The sequence below is a fragment of the Anabas testudineus genome, chromosome 17 (genome assembly GCF_900324465.2).
Source record: "Anabas testudineus chromosome 17, fAnaTes1.2, whole genome shotgun sequence".
Lineage (NCBI taxonomy): Eukaryota > Metazoa > Chordata > Actinopteri > Anabantiformes > Anabantidae > Anabas > Anabas testudineus.
The window spans coordinates 136,900-152,821 of NC_046626.1; the positions used below are offsets into that span (position 1 = coordinate 136,900).

At 40.2% G+C, this 15,922-nt stretch overlaps 1 protein-coding gene across 2 annotated transcripts in view; it reads left to right on the plus strand.

Annotated features, from left to right (window-relative positions):
* The window catches only part of map4l (microtubule associated protein 4 like), an 85,507-nt gene that overhangs the window by 54,719 nt on the left and 14,866 nt on the right, over nucleotides 1–15,922 (plus strand). The window contains exons 5-9 of one of the 2 annotated variants that reach the window (XM_026374947.1): nucleotides 11,248–11,576; nucleotides 12,349–12,540; nucleotides 13,052–13,166; nucleotides 14,197–14,256; nucleotides 14,353–14,609. In XM_026374947.1, the coding sequence (XP_026230732.1) occupies nucleotides 11,248–11,576; nucleotides 12,349–12,540; nucleotides 13,052–13,166; nucleotides 14,197–14,256; nucleotides 14,353–14,609 (953 nt within the window). Of the gene's footprint in view, nucleotides 1–11,244; nucleotides 11,577–12,348; nucleotides 12,541–13,051; nucleotides 13,167–14,196; nucleotides 14,257–14,352; nucleotides 14,610–15,922 lie in introns of both variants that reach the window. The other variant, XM_026374946.1, reaches the window with a different exon arrangement.

Sequence of the window (15,922 nt, forward strand, 5' to 3'; positions counted from 1 at the left end):
CGAACACATTTGGTAAGCGTTGCTTCTTGCGTGCACATCTCTGTAAACTAGGTCATAAGTAACCATGAAAACTGTGTGTTATCATTAATATGAGAAAGAAATAAAAATTAATCATCTTGCTTCAAAGCTGGCTAGCTACCATGCTACAAAGGTGAAAAGTGTGACAAAGGCGACAAGCATAGGTTAGATTGATGCAGTTGCAAAAGTTGTTATAAATCCGATTACAGAAGAATCTAAATCTTGCTGTGTCAACTAGCAGCAGCACTAGTCAGCAGCATTGAAACCTTCCAGAAGCCAGAATGTTTTGCCACCTTTGGGATGATTTGCTAAAATTTATAATACTTTTCCATTGTTTTTGTTAAATGTAAAATCAAGTTAATTGACTAATAAGATTGTATTATATTTTCTCAAAACACACACTTACAATCTGACTTTTTAATTAAGTCTTGCAGCTAAAATCAAATCTTACCAATAAAAATTGGTATGTGGTCTCTAAGGGATGTGTGTGTAGCCACTGTTGCCACGATGTGTATTATTCAGGCGTGCTACTTTATCTAAAGCTAAGGCTAGGCTCAGCAGCTTCACTGTATCCCTTTTGACATGTTGCTTTAAATCAAACTTTACAATCCAGCCACATGCCAAAGGTACCTGCAGTGATGTGTGCTAAGTGGTTGTGCAAAGCTTGTAAATTGTAGAGCTTCTGTGGGATCACATGTACCTGTAGTTCTTTTTATCCTTCATAATCTGTGTCATTACAGCTCAATTCCATTTGGCCAAATATAGGTTGTTGGCTTTGACTTCTTTTCTTTAGATAAACTATAGGTGAAATGAGGTGGATTTTATAATACTAAAAAGAGATTGACACTTTGCAGTTTTTGAGCATGTAAAGTACTGTATTTTTGCAGCATACATGTGTGCGTGCATGTGTGTGTGTGTGCGTGCAAAATATGTCATGCTAATCTAAGATAGTGGTTACACAAGTAAAAGAGCTGAGTTGAAGGGGGTATGATTGATGAAGAATGATGAATACAAGTTGCATATATCCTATATCTTTAAGTAAAAGGTCTGATTTGCAATAGTTTTACTGTGCATTTTACTCCAAGGACTACTCCAAGGTCAGAAACTTCTCTAATTGGCTGAGAAACATCTTGTACTGTGACATGACCCAGTGTACATAAGCCACTTAAAACCAAAATTATGAGCAGCTGAAAACAAGCTTTTATGCTAAAGTGGTTGGCTTGAGTTTGGAACATGCATGCAGGGTTCTTTTGTGATGCTGAATGTGCAATAAATGTGTAGTGTTGGGATTGTCTTCCTAGTATTTGTCACTTTTCAAGAAATCCATATTATGTGTTAATATTTAAATCACTGAGAAAAATCAGTGTAGAACGTTTTGCCATTCTTATAGTAGGCTTCATAATCAACTGCCAGATTTGCAGATCAACAACTACTGTATATTTTGTGGTCTGTTTGTAAGTGAACTGAGTGACAGTTTTGTTTGTGTTAGAGGTGAAAGAAAAGCAAGTTTTGGAAATGTTAATGTGTTGATATGACACTGAAATTAGTTTGCTGAATGTGAAGTGTGCTTGGTAATTCATTTAATCTCCTCTGTCTGAAAGATTAAAATTCTTAAGTCGTCCTTGTTACCTTTAGTAGGAAGTCAGTGAATTTGGAAGCAAAGAGTTTTATCAGTGTTCAGATCATCAGTGTTCTTTATGTCACACACATATAACCATCATGCATTACATGCATGTTAAAGCTGCTTTGCAACAATGTCAATTGTAAAAAGCGCTATACAAATAAAATTGAATTGAATTGAATTGAATATGCCAGAAGGGTGCGAAGGGAACTGTTTTTTTTCTGTGTGTAATGGTTCAACCGTCCACCCATCAATGTGATGTGTTTTTCACAGTCCAGTCAACATTGAAAAGCTGGGACATTGATTGAACATTGACTCTGACTGTACTCAAATATAGAGGAGCTATTTCTAGCATCATATGTGCGTGTAGGTGAACAGCTTCGAGTGACGTGAATCTTCCAGATTAATGAAAGCGCCCACTGCCACAGGCTTGCTGACAGACGACTGACTGTGTGTCTGCTACTTTCATTTAGCACAGAAATAGATCACAGCTGAATAACAATGCACACATACACGCACACAGAAGAACACACAGCTGTGAGGGGAAGGGTGGGCGAGTGCCAAGTCTTCGGTTTCAGTTAACAAGAACCTCAAATGGCAATAATACACAACCAGCAGTACTCATTTAACACAGTGTTAGCGTCAGTCTCTTCTGCGAAAGTGTCAGGTTGTATGATAACATTAACCTTTAGTATGTAGCCTAACATACATGGAGAAAAAAGAATGTGAACAGGTGTTTCTAGTAGGCAGGTTCACAAAGGTGTCGGATGGACTTGCAGTGTCTGTTTCAAACCACTGCTTCTTCCGGGAAAAAGAACTTAAAGCTAAAGAAATTCATTCTAATCTAATTTAAAAAATTTGCAGCATGTTTTAACAAAACAGATTAAGCAAAGGTGAAGTGATGATTTGTGGATTGTAACTTGTTTTCAACTGTTGCTCAACAAAATGTCTAAAATCAGCTGGTGCAGAACATTTCTGGAGGAATCAAAATATCCTCTGTGAAGTCATCTACAAACTAGCCAACTAACTTCTTGAGAGTGGGGGCTGTGCCAGCGGGGTGCACAGTCTCCACTAATTAAAGTCTGATCACTTTTTTCCCCAAGCCTGCACTTTTGTGATCATTTTAACATTTTCCCATCTTCCTTACAGGTTTATGAGTTTGGTTTAATTCAGTTTTGATTTGGAGATAGCACCAAATCACAACAAACTCATCTCAAAGCCCTTTACATTGGTAGTTAGTGAGTTTAAGACCAGTACATTTGTTTAAAAAACCATCAAATGCTCCATAGATATAATTTTTGTGACATTTGTAGCTGCTGGCGATAAAAGAAAAAGTGTTAAATTCAATCCAAGCTAAAGGGTACCTGGACTATCAGTTTACAGCGGAGCTGACCAAACTCTGACTTTTATCAGGTAAAAGTTAGTAATTATTGCAACTACAAACTCATTTAATGTTGCACATAGTATGTGTAGTTTCTAGCACAACAGTAGCTCACATTTGGTTACCATCAAGAGGAGCAGGCATGCTCACTTTTTTCTCTGCTGGTGATGGTGGCTGCTTCTGACAGGGTTAGGGGCTATCACTCCCTGTGGCATTTACAACTAATGTGCTGGCACAATTAATTGAAAATTCTAGAAGATGATGTGTTTAAGAAAATTTTTAATGAACAACTTTGTATAACAACTTTGTACTAACCTCAGTAACAGCAGTTAGTGGGAGCAGCTAGCTCAGTTGGTAAAGCAGTTGTCTATAAACCCCAGGGTTACTGGTAGGATTTCTGGTTCCTCCTGTCTATAAGCTGAAGTGTCCTTGGACACAGTAGCGTCGTTATCTACTGCAGCTGTCCAAACAACAATTTACCCAAGGACTAACAATCAATAAAGTATTTAATTATTATTATTAAATACTAAATTTACTATGAAAAAAATGTTGGTCACTTAAATAACATGAAACTGACAAAAGTAATAATAAATTAAAATGTATTTATGAGTTGTTGTTCAACAGAAACTAATTAAACTGGCCTGGACAAAAATGACTGACAAATGAGATTGAAAATAATTTCACTACAGGCACATGATAAACTAAAGTGTGTCCTGTAATTAGCATCATAGATGTCTTCTAACTTGTCACTTGGTCACTGTACTGTTTGGTATCATTGTGTGTACCACACTAAACATAGACCACAAAAGATAAGGAGAGAATTGTCTCATGAGGTTAGAAAGAAAACTAGGTAAAGGTAAAGGCCATAAGACCATCTCCATGCAGCGTGATGCTCCTGTGACTACAGTTTCACATATTATTCAGAAGATTAATGGCCACAGGACTGTAACCTCCCTGGACGTGGCCACAAGAGGAAAATTTAAGAAACAGATAATACTGTGATGTTGCGCCAGAACCAGGCTCAAGGAGGGACACGACAAGCTACAACTGGTTAAAACTAAATTTATTTTAAGAGACTAACGAACGAGGGAAGTCTGAAGGTTGTGTGTCAGGATGGAGCACAGCGTAATCTTGGGAGATATAGACAGTAGGAGGTTGGGAAAGCAAATCACTAGTGAATTGAGAGACACTCACTGAGAATGAAGGGGTTGAACTAGGAAGTGAGCAGGGAGGAACAGCATTAGGGTGGTGATTAGAGGTTAAGTCCGAAGGTCCCGAAGCTCCATTCTAAGGGGGCATATCACAGCGGGGAAATTGTGGAGGTAAATTCCCGAGACGGTGGCAGTAAAGTGGGGAATGACAGAAGGTGGAATCCAGGTAAACATGTAACTGAGGTGAGTCTTTGAAGAAGAGGCTGAGAGGACAACTATACAGCGAAAAACAACATCCAGAGCAGTGGTCACATCTAAAGCAAAAGTCAAATCCAGAGAGGCAGTCAGAAAGAGAGCAAACAATCTGAATACCAGAAGGCAGAAAATGGGTCAGATTAGAGAGGAGAGAGAGGCCGTTGCTGTGACCTCGTGCACTAGGCAGCGAAAAACTTCTGGACTTCGTCATACCACCTGGGCCACCAGAACCGTTGTTGGATGATAAATCGGGTGCAGGCTATTCCTGGGTGACACACAGATAAAGGCAGGCTTTGGTTTAGACTCAGGATTATCAAACTGGTGTGAATGAAGGGAGTTTTTCCTCTCCACTGTTGCCTAAAGCTTGCTCAAATGGGATTGTTGGGTTTTCTCTATAATTTTTTGTATTAATATTTTCTGTGAGGTCTTAAACCTTAAACACTGTAAAGTGCCTTGAGATAACTTCTGTTGTAAATTGGCGCTATACAAATAAAACTGAATTGAATTGAAACTGAATGAGCATCCACCTTGCAGTTGCTGGTCCGTTTAGCAGCTGTTAAATACTAAAGGTTCCTGTTGTCCATAAGGACGATGAATGATGGCGAGTTTTACTACCTCCAGCCAATGGCGCCACTCCTCAAGAGTGAATTTCACCGGCAGCAGTTCTGTCCCTGATGTTGTAATTCTATTTCGCTGGGGACAAACGGCGAGAGAAAAAGGCACATAGGTGGATCTTGTTATTACTTTGGCCCGCTGGGAGAGCACCATGCCCACACCCATGTCATATGCATCCACCAGGATGATAAACTGCCTGTCAGGGTCAGGTAAGGAGCAGAAGTAAACACATTCTTGAGCTTTTGAAAAGTCTCTTGAGCTTCTGTAGTCGAAGTGAACTTCGCCTTGTTGGAGGTCAGCTGATGCATCAGGCTGGCAATGGTACTGTAACCTCAGATGAACTATCTGTAGAAATTTGCAAAGCCCAGAGACCGTTGCAGATTTTTGTGGTCCTTTGGGTTTGGCCAATCCCACACTGCCTCCACCTTGACCGGGTCTATCTCTGCAGAGAGAATGAAACCAAGGAAGGAAATAGTTCAAGTGTGGAATTCACACTTCTCTTCTTTCACAAAGAGGTGGTTCTGCAGGGGTCTCTGTAGGTGCGGTGAACATGGTGCATATGCATGTCTTCTATGTAAAAAAGGACAAATTTGTTTATCATATCTCCCAAAACATCATTGACCAGATTTTGAAACACTGCAGGCAAACAGCATTTCAAGGTATTTGTAATGGCCGACAGGAATGTTGAAAGCCGTCTTCCAATCATTTCCCTCTCTGATTCTTGCCAGGTGGTATGCATTGCGCAGGTCAAGCTTCAAGACAATTGATTCTTGGACTAACTCAGGTGGAGGAGAAGATGAGCTGAAGTGGGTGGTGATTCTTACTAGTGATTTGATTGAGACCACGAAAATCTATGCATGGTCTCAATCCTCTATCTTTCTTGACCACGAAGAAAAAAACAGGGGAAAGATGACAGTCGAGTGAGTCCGACGGCGAGTTCGGCTGTTCTGGTGCTGACAGAGAAAACAGTTGGTTGCGTGTCAATGGGTCAATGAGGTGGTAGCGAGATGGCCCTAGCCTTGTTGAAGGCCTCTTTCGAGTCTAAGTCCTCCACAGGCTCCTTGGAGATGTCTGGATACCGATGTGACGCGACAGGTGCAAGGAGGGTGCTTGTAACTAGCTAAGAATGAATCATTGATCTATTCTGAAGGGGCCTTCCATAAGTCTTCATCTAAATCATATTGAACATCTGCGGAAAGAACTGAAACGTGCAGTCTGCAGCTGCACCTTTCAAACCTGGGATGGCTGGAGCAGTTTACTCGTGAGGAGTGGGACAAAATACCTGTCAGGTGCAGAAGTCTCATTAAGAGTTACAGAAATCCCTTGATTGCATTTGTTTAAAAGGTTGTGCAACAAAAAAGTTAAAGGGACCATAATTTTTGTCCAGGCCAGTTCCATGACTTTGTTTTCTAAAATGCTCCTGTTGAACAACAGCTCAAAAGCAATGTCTGAGTTATTTTTTTAGTAAATTTCTATTTATTATTACTTTTGTCGGTGACCATTGTAGTCACTGAAATATCTTTCTTTAATGGAAAGGTACCAACTATTTTTTCCATGTCTGTGCATTGCGTTTTCTGTTTGCTTCTGTTGGTTTAGAATAAGCAGTAAATTAATACTCCACCAAAACTGAAACCTGTAGTGTTGCAACGTCCAAGTGACATTCTAAAATGCCATTGCATAGACAATGAGGTTGCAATCAATAAGAATAAATTACATTGGATGAATTATTTAATCATATCCTGCATTTATAGCTATTTTTAAAAAAACTGCAATAATACTAAGGGTTATACAAAAATATAACATGCTGACAGCCTAAACTGTCTATAGCATTGTCACCAAGCATGAAATCACTTTGTGTGTGCATAGATATGGATTATTACTGTGCCTGTCTGTCTATTGATCATCCTTTCTACCAGTGTAGTAGCTTGATGGCCGTCATGCTAGCAAGTAGAGGATATAGAGGTCAGGAAATAAGTGTGAGCCCAAAACAGAGAATGTGTGTCTGTATTTTGATGTCCCTGCCCTCCTTCCCCTACTTGAAGTGTCCCTGCAGTAAAATATCCATGCACCAGCTTTATCTGTGTATTTTAGTCATGCTCTGATTTACATGGCAGTCCCTTTCTCTCTCTCTGTTCCCAACACACACACACACCCTTCATCACATGCACAGCTGGTTGCCAGCAGCTGTGTATTGTATTGAGGAATTAGATGGATCCTCAGCTAGCAGTTTCACGTTGGATGAGTCATATTACTGGTGTTGCAGGGTGGAGTGATACAGTGATGCAAACTTGTACAAGCACAAAACTGGCTACAACATATTATTATTAATATTACAGTAATTAACTGTACAGTGTAGGTGTATATTTTTGTGATTACAGCATCTTTCCAATTATGACATGTTTATTTTGTAGAAAAATCAGATTAAAGATGTGTACATATGTAGGTAACTTCAGTTGAATTTAAATTCCACAATTTAATTTAGATATCTGTTTACATGCTACACTGATATATGTTGGTGATGTTAGTGTTTTATTGCCTGGGCTTTAATTTTCTGTGATGGTCAGGACCAACAAAGGAGGGCTAAGAGACCTTTGCAATAGTGCAATAAAGCTGTGGACAAACATACATAAGTGCAAGGGTTTAAAACCATAAATGTAAAACTTTGTTTCTAGTTTTTCCATGAGCCTCAGTAATTGTCAAGAGAAAGACGTAAAAACTTGGCTGTCCTCAAGTAAGTAACCAAGAACACAATAGTCAACTTAACAGGTCTTTGTAGTGCTTGATGGGCGAACCTACCAGAAGGACAACCAAAAACAGCAGCTTTTCATCAATCAGGCCTTTATAGTTGAGCAGTTAGAGACATGCAACATGCAACAGCCTTCACGTTTGCCAGACAGTATGTAAAAGACAGTGAAAGCTTAAGGACTAAATATTTAAACACAACTAACTGACTAATAAGATCCCTACGGTTAAGCATGGTGGTAGCAGCATAATGCTTATGCAGTTTTCTTTGAGTGGCCCAACCAAAGCCCATGCTAGAACATCTGTGGAGGGATCCATAGATAACAGTGCAGACATTTCCCATCTAATCTGATATAGCTTGAGATTAACTGGTACATAGACAACATGGACAAAGCTTTAATTCTGGAGAGATTGAAAAGGAATTTACAGATGTTGCCAAATAGACCTGAGCCATATTCAATTCAATTCAATTCAATTCAATTCAATTCAATTTTATTTGTAGAGCGCTTTTTACAATTGACATTGTCACAAAGCAGCTTTACACAACCAAAGAACAGTACATGAACAGTGAATGTGTATGAATCATGAAATCAGATTGTCCCTGATGAGCAAACCGAGGGGGATGGTGGCAAGGAAAAACTTCCTGAGAAGGCAACAGGAAGAAACCTTGAGAGGAATCAGACTCAACAGGGAACCCATCCTCATATGGGTGATTACATGCTGTGTAGGCAGCAGGCAGTCCAGTATAACAGTTGATGTCTTTAAGTTAATGTGGAGTCCAGTTAGTTAATTGTGGGTAGACTTGTTCCATTCCTGGACTATTGAGCGTTGAATCGAGACCTCCGACAAACAGCTGCCGACGTCCGCTGAGGCCAAGACCGACTTCATAGTAGTGTGTTACCAACTCCAGTCTCCAAACGCATCCCATAGGGCAAACGGTGGATCCAGGCGACGAGATCTCCAGCCAAGAGTTGGGTATCAGGGCGAGTCAGACAGGTCCAGAGGGCAGAGGGTGGAATGACGTGTAGCTCGACAGAGAGACAGGAAGAGGGAAAAGAGAGAGGGAGAGGGAAAGAAAGAGAAGAGGAGAGATGGCAGTTAGTTGTATTCACAGTCAGATAAAGTTTGAGGTGAATGTATTTTCAGAATAGTGCAGCAGGGACTCCGGCAGGACTAATTATGACAGCCTAACTAAAAGGGTGGGCCAGAAGGAAACACAGACATGAGGGCTCCCTGGGATGTAGAGCAACCGAACACTTCACCATCAACAAACCTGAGTGATCAGTGAGAGTTGGGAAGACAATATCTAAACATACCAGTTCACCATAATGCTCTACGTCCATGAGTCCTTCCCAAATCTATTTACAAAAATGCTTGACTAAATAAATAGGTTTTCAGCCTAGACTTAAACACTGAGACTGTGTCTGAGTCCCGAACGCTATTTGGAAGGCTATTCCATAACTTTGGGGCTTTCAATTCAATTAAATTTAATTCAATTTAATTAAATTTAATTTAATTTGCATAATGCTTTTAACAATTGACATTGTCGCAAAGCAGCTTTACACAACCAAAGAAACTATGGACGTTTAAATGAACAGTGAATGTGTAAGAATCATAATAATCAGATTGTCCCTGATGAGCAAGCCGAGGGAGATGGTGGCAAGAAAAACTCCCTAAGAAAGGCAACAGGAAGAAACCTTGAGAGGAACCAGACTCAACAGGGAACCCATCCTCATATGGGTGATCACATAAATGACATATGACCCCCTTTTTATTATGGAGATCTAAAAAGGAGGTGTAGGGACAAGGACAGACATACATGTTAGTTAGAAAGAGAAATGAGAAGAGGCCCTGTGTCCTGGATGAGTAAAATATAGAACCAGAAAATCTTCATTGAGGCATTGACAACTAGCATCAAGATAGCTGATGGTCCAGCACAGAGAAGCCTGACTGAAAAGAGACAATGGAGGAAGAAAACTGAAAAAGAGAGGGAAAAGGGTTAATACATTCACTGAGACCACCTAGAATACTAACAGGTAAAACTATTGAGGCAATCAATAAATAGCAATAAACCAAAATTTAGAGCAAAAAAAGATCAGTTTTAAACTTTGATTTGAAGGACTCATTAGAGATATACTGTTGCTGAAAATGCCCTGCAACCAGCTGGCTTCTTTTTAACTCTGAGGACAGTCAGGAGCCTGTCATGGGTTGTGTATTACAACCACAAGAAGATAGGACCTGATAGCCAGGCAGGCTGACTTTAATTAATGCAAACAGGCGTTACATACAGTCCAGGTGAACAACACTGGGCAGGAATAACAGGATGCTGGCTGGGTAGTCCAAACTATAACAGAAGGCGCGGAATGGCATATAAGGTTTAGGCATACCACAAAGGTATAGGAAGGCAAGGATAAGGATTTGGAGGGGTAGATTGTTATTCTGAATGGGTGTTTATGTTAGCTGGGTTTGGCCAACCCTGACCCTTAAGGGCTAGCATCCTCGCCCTTACATCTTCTAATTGGCTAAACCTGATCCAGGTAACCAGAGGTGGGTAGGACAGAGATAGATGGGAATCAAGCAGGGCAGTCGAACAGTGGCCCTCGAGGACTGCAGTTGGACAGCCTGATCTTATTACTGCACAAGAAGAGAAATGGACCCAGAGCCATTTACAACTTATAACAAGACATATTATTGATTAGAAGTAGCTGTAAATCATCAGTAGTGAGCCTGAGTGGTGTGGAAATAGTAAGGAAACAATGCCAAGTGAGGCATTGTTTATGGTATGTCCTGTCGCAGCCCTGAGTCTTCCTCTGTTTTACCTGTTTGAAAGACAACTATTGCTACCTTCTGGTATTCCAGTGCAATTTTTTGGCTCAGAAAAGGCAGCAGGAGGTGATGCAGCAGTTGGTCAAAGTCTCATCTATTTCTTTGATTATCTATAGAAAATCTACCATACAGACACTGAAATACACAGATAGCAAACTTCTAATTGTAAATTGCAAATTAGTTTTTATAGGAACTGAGGTGCTTTAAAGATGTTAACACCTCGTTTTTTTCTTCACCAGATCCTCTTCACAAATTCAAAAACTGCATTCTGAACTCTGAATGAAAGATTGTGTTGGATACACAATGACATGACGTAATTTTGGGTAGAGTGCCCTGTGTTACATCAGATTTTTCGAATTTTTGGGGAGATCAAGTGAACACGATTAGTGGATTTTGTGGTCAATTAATATATAAACACATATTCTGCTTTTAACACATAAGCTAATAATAATATCTATATTAATCAATAACCAAACACCGACTTTTGCTTATTACATAACAGAATTTTGTTTATGGAACAAAACTTTGTAAAGATTCTGTTACAGTGGTACTTGGTACAGTGTTCACTTCATACAGGCAGACATTGAAGACTATTATTTTGAAGACATTTTTTCTTCCGTCCTCTTGATTTTTTACAGTGAAATCTGATAACAAGGACAAGCAAGACAAGATAGGCATTTCTGGTAAGACAGAGAAGATTGATGTCGTCGACAATAAGGAGAAGGAGGTGCAACTGAAGAAAGACAATGACCCAGACAAGAACCAGAAGTCAGAGAAGATTCTCAAGGAGGACGAGAAGATGAGCGCAGAGAAAAACAACAAGGCCAACGACAAGGTAGAAAAGGTGGACAAGCCTGAGAAGACCAACAAAGATGACAAGAAGGAGGAGAAAGGAGGGAAGAGCATGGCTAAGTCTCCAACAGGCAACAGTGGCAAGACCTTGCACAGCCCCGACAGCAAGGGCAAGGTGGGTCACCCACGCTTAGAACACATGCTTATAACACACTGCTGTGGATCCATATTTGCTTTGTACAGACTGACACTCTCAGACTGTGATTGGCTGGGTGGCAGGAGTGTAGATTACTAGCTACTTTATGCACCATAATTTGTTATCGCACAGATTGGTCAATATTCCAGCTGTTATCCCTACTTGTCTAGCGTTCTAGTCCTAATAGTAGGTACCAGTTATTTTAGAGAACTACTGTTGTCTGACCCTTGTTGTGCACCTGTAAAACAACATTTAATAAGTAAGTAAATAAGAAATGTAACTGCTTACTGACACAACGTGTGAGAATCTTGCTACAGGGGCCTGCACAACTGACCTTTTAGGCAACTGTATTAAGAACCCCGTGTATAAATTCACCAATCTGCTAAAAAGCACCACTTGTGTCTAACCAATTAAAATAACATGAATCCTGTCCTCACTCAAGCAAAGAGCAGATACTTGGAAGCATGATAAATCTGTATTCTATTTGCTCAGATGAAGCACTGGTGCTGTTAATGCAGCATTTGGACCAACACACTCACCTTAGCTTTCTAACCACCATCAAATTGCTAATTACATTTTATAATTTATAACCTGCTTTATGATTTTGTTATATTATTGCTGGCTGTGCTGCCAGATCATGCTGTCATTGCAATTAGTGATTTCATTTCTGCCTTTTCTTTCTTTCTATTGCTTCTACACCTCTTTTTTTACTGTTTTTGTATGGACTTATTTTACTTTTCATAATCACCAGCCTGATGTCGGTTCAACCAAACCAAACTCTACCAGATCCCGTCCATCTACCCTCTCCACCAATGGTGAGGCCACCTTGGCCAAACACCCCTCCCCAACCACAGCCTCAGCTAATAAAAAAAGCCCCACACCCATCACTGTCAAGCGGCCATCAATGCCAACTGGCTCTGCCAAGGCTGCTAAGGCTGCTAAGGTAAGTATAATACACATAGGTAGATACAGTATGTATTTCTAATGTAAAAGTTAGATCAAAACATAATTAGGGGAAGACACTAATTTACAGTCTTCTTGGTCTTAGCTTTCCATCATTTACATCCCAAATCAAAGTGTACTTTTAGCGAGTCCAAATACCATAAGGTTTATTTAGAAAAACTGTAATTTTATCCAGCAAATTAGTTTGAAGTTTTTTGGAGAACCAGCTAGCAAGCAAGCACAGGCGGTCAACATCATCACCATCACCAGTGATAAACGCGTTACCATGGCAGCCCTTACATTTGTATGGTGCTGTACATTGTTTAACCTGACAATAGAGTCAAGCCCTCCTTCCGTCCACCACTCCTGTGTTTTTATGCCTGACCTCACCATCTTTCCTTCTCATTGCATTCATTCTTCGACTTGTATATTTGACTTTTCATAGCACAAGCAAAGCAGCAACTGTAGAGTACATTCCCCACAGCTTATCTCTCCTATATTTGATGTGACAGACTCCAGAAAACAGTGCAGCTGAGAAACACCCACCTGTACCAAAGGCTGCATCCACAGCCCGTGCAGCAGCTAATAAGAATGGTTCCTCTGTGACTGCTGCAAGCAAAACTGCTGGTACGTGCTCTCTCTCACATTAGACACACACACTGACACAGCAAGAAGAGTAATATATCTTCTATTACATCTCAAGTGTCTGCCTACCCTCCATACCTGAATGTTGTTACAGACAGTGTGTCCACTCTGCTTCTAATGGTGCATAGTGTTGCAACATGTGCAGCATGCCAACATACAACAGGACCTGTAGTACTGTTCTTGGAGAAATCACTCACAATGTAGACTGGCCCAGCTCGCGGCTAAATTGTTACCATATGCTACATTTTATCACATTCAATAGTTGTCTTTTGAATACACCAGACTGGTATTTTTATCCGCACATCACAAACAGTATCTCACCTTTCTAAGTGATGAAGCTGTGACTCTGTCAGAGCTGAATTAGTCAAACAAGCATTCTGCTGTTTTGTACATTTCAGCTCAGCACCCTCAGAGAATGTGATTCAGTCACACAGTTCACAGTGATGGGTGTTATGTACTGCAAGGTGCACATTTCCGTTTAGTTGCATGGGTGAGCTAAGCCCTGATGGCATCCGTTTAGTCGGATTCCTTAATGCTCCTGCCACACGATGGCAGCACTGCAGCCACCACAGCTTTATCAACATGATGGACATGCTGTACAAACACATCGTCATAACAACAACTATTGGTGTTATTTAAACATGTCCACGTGATCCACCAAAATAATGGGGCTACAGTGCAATTATAAAAAAATGTCATAACTTAGACTGTAAATAATTCACATGGGGAATTATTCATCCAGTAACATGGCATTTTATGATTGTATGCACAATACTGAATAACTCTTTTTGATGGGTAAACAAGGTTAATTGAAGTTATGATGATATCATTGAATAGTTGATCATTGCATACTTGCATGCTACTCAAACAACAATTATATGACTTAGGGGTAAACCCTGGTACTTGTTTTTAGCTAGCTACATGTTAAATAATGGTGTGGAAAGAGTTGTTGGAGAATTTGGTAAATGTTACTTTAAAAGGCTTATTAGCATTGTGCGTTTTTACTACACAGCTAATAAGAATGACAAGGCTGAGAGCAAGACAGGAGAAACCAAGAAACCCAAAACTACAGGTAACAAACAAAATGAAAAGACACAGACAGAAACTGAAGTCTCTGAGACATAACTCAAGTATCAGAGTTCATGTTTGTACAACTTTCATTCTGTAGCTCGTCCTCGCCCAGTCTCCAGCACTGCTCCTGCTACTCCAGCTGCCTCCACTAATGGTGAAGCTACCTCCGCTCACCGACGCCGGGTCATCACCAAACCCCCTGTGCCCAAGCAGACCCCACTGGAAAAGAAGCCGGCAGTGCCCCGCACTCCTCGAACCCCCCGGCCTATCAATGCCCCGACACCAGATCTGAAGAACATCCGTTCCAAGATTGGATCCATTGACAACATCAAGTACCAACCTGGCGGGGGAAAGGTAGGAGAAACCAAACATTAAAGTCTGTCATTAAGTCACAAAGTGCTGAAATGCTGCAGAATGATCTTTCTGTATCAACTAATGATTTGGCACCAGTTGCTTTGTAATTCAAATGGCTGCTATGTGCTGCACACCATAGTAAGATGATGCACAGAAGGCTTCCTCTACACTGGCACCAGACTGGTCGTCAGAATAAACGAAACACAACCTGCCCTTGAAAGGTTAACAATATGCTGAATCTCATCATGTAAGGAAGAGTAGCTTGTAAAGTAGCAGCTATTTTGAATTCCTGTGCTTCTGCGCTGAAAATTCAAATCACTCTTTAATACTCTTGACATTGTCTGATAAAAGCTTAGCATCTATTAGCAGTACCTAATCATAATAGCTAACACATTTTTGCTTAGCTGTCAGGTCTTATGTATCATTTTGACAAAAAGGACCTAGGCTGTGTATTTTGTCTGATGTGGTCTGATGAAAATGTGGAAAATTCATGGCAAAATGGAATGTAAATGTAAAAAATAAAAAAAGGAGAAAGACAATAACTGTCACCAACTTGTTTTTAATTAAAATTTTGACACAGTAATTGTAAAAAAGTGTGATTCACTTTATTTTTTTATATCTTACATAGATTTGGCCAGTGAAACTAAAATGAGAGATATTTATGTCATCCACTGCAGGCAAGATCATCTTTGGGGTTTGGAAAACATCGTTGGTGCAGGGCTGACTGATTTTATGAAGCATAGATGCTCATTAACACTAGGCATCACTGGCTGCTCTGATCTCTGAACTGCATACACTGGATTTAGTCAGTGCAGCACCCTACTGTTAGCTTCTTATGCCCATTTCTGTGCTATGTAAAGCAGCACAGTGTGTTGTAGCGGCGATTAGATATTATAGGGGATGGGACCAGGATAGATGGAGAGGGGGGGAATTCATGCTCTGTTAACAGCAATTCTTAAATTTGCATTTGTAATGACTTCAAGCAGGGGAGGGGAATATCCCACCTTAGCAACCTTTCTAACACTGAAGTGGTTAACAAGCACATCCTCTGCATCTTATTTGACAATTGCAGTGCTAACCCAAGCACCTAACCTAACCTACAAAATTTCATCTGACTCAGAAACACCTCACCTTAACACTTTTGACAATTTTTTTTAGAGATCTACAACATCTGTTTCTCTATTTATGTCTTACAGCTACCTTTTAATCCCTCATCCTTTCAGTTTCCTTATCCCCTCTTTGTCACTTAACGTCATCATGCAGCATCACCTTTATAAATCATTGCCTTCCATTGCAAAGCAACTTTGTTTCTC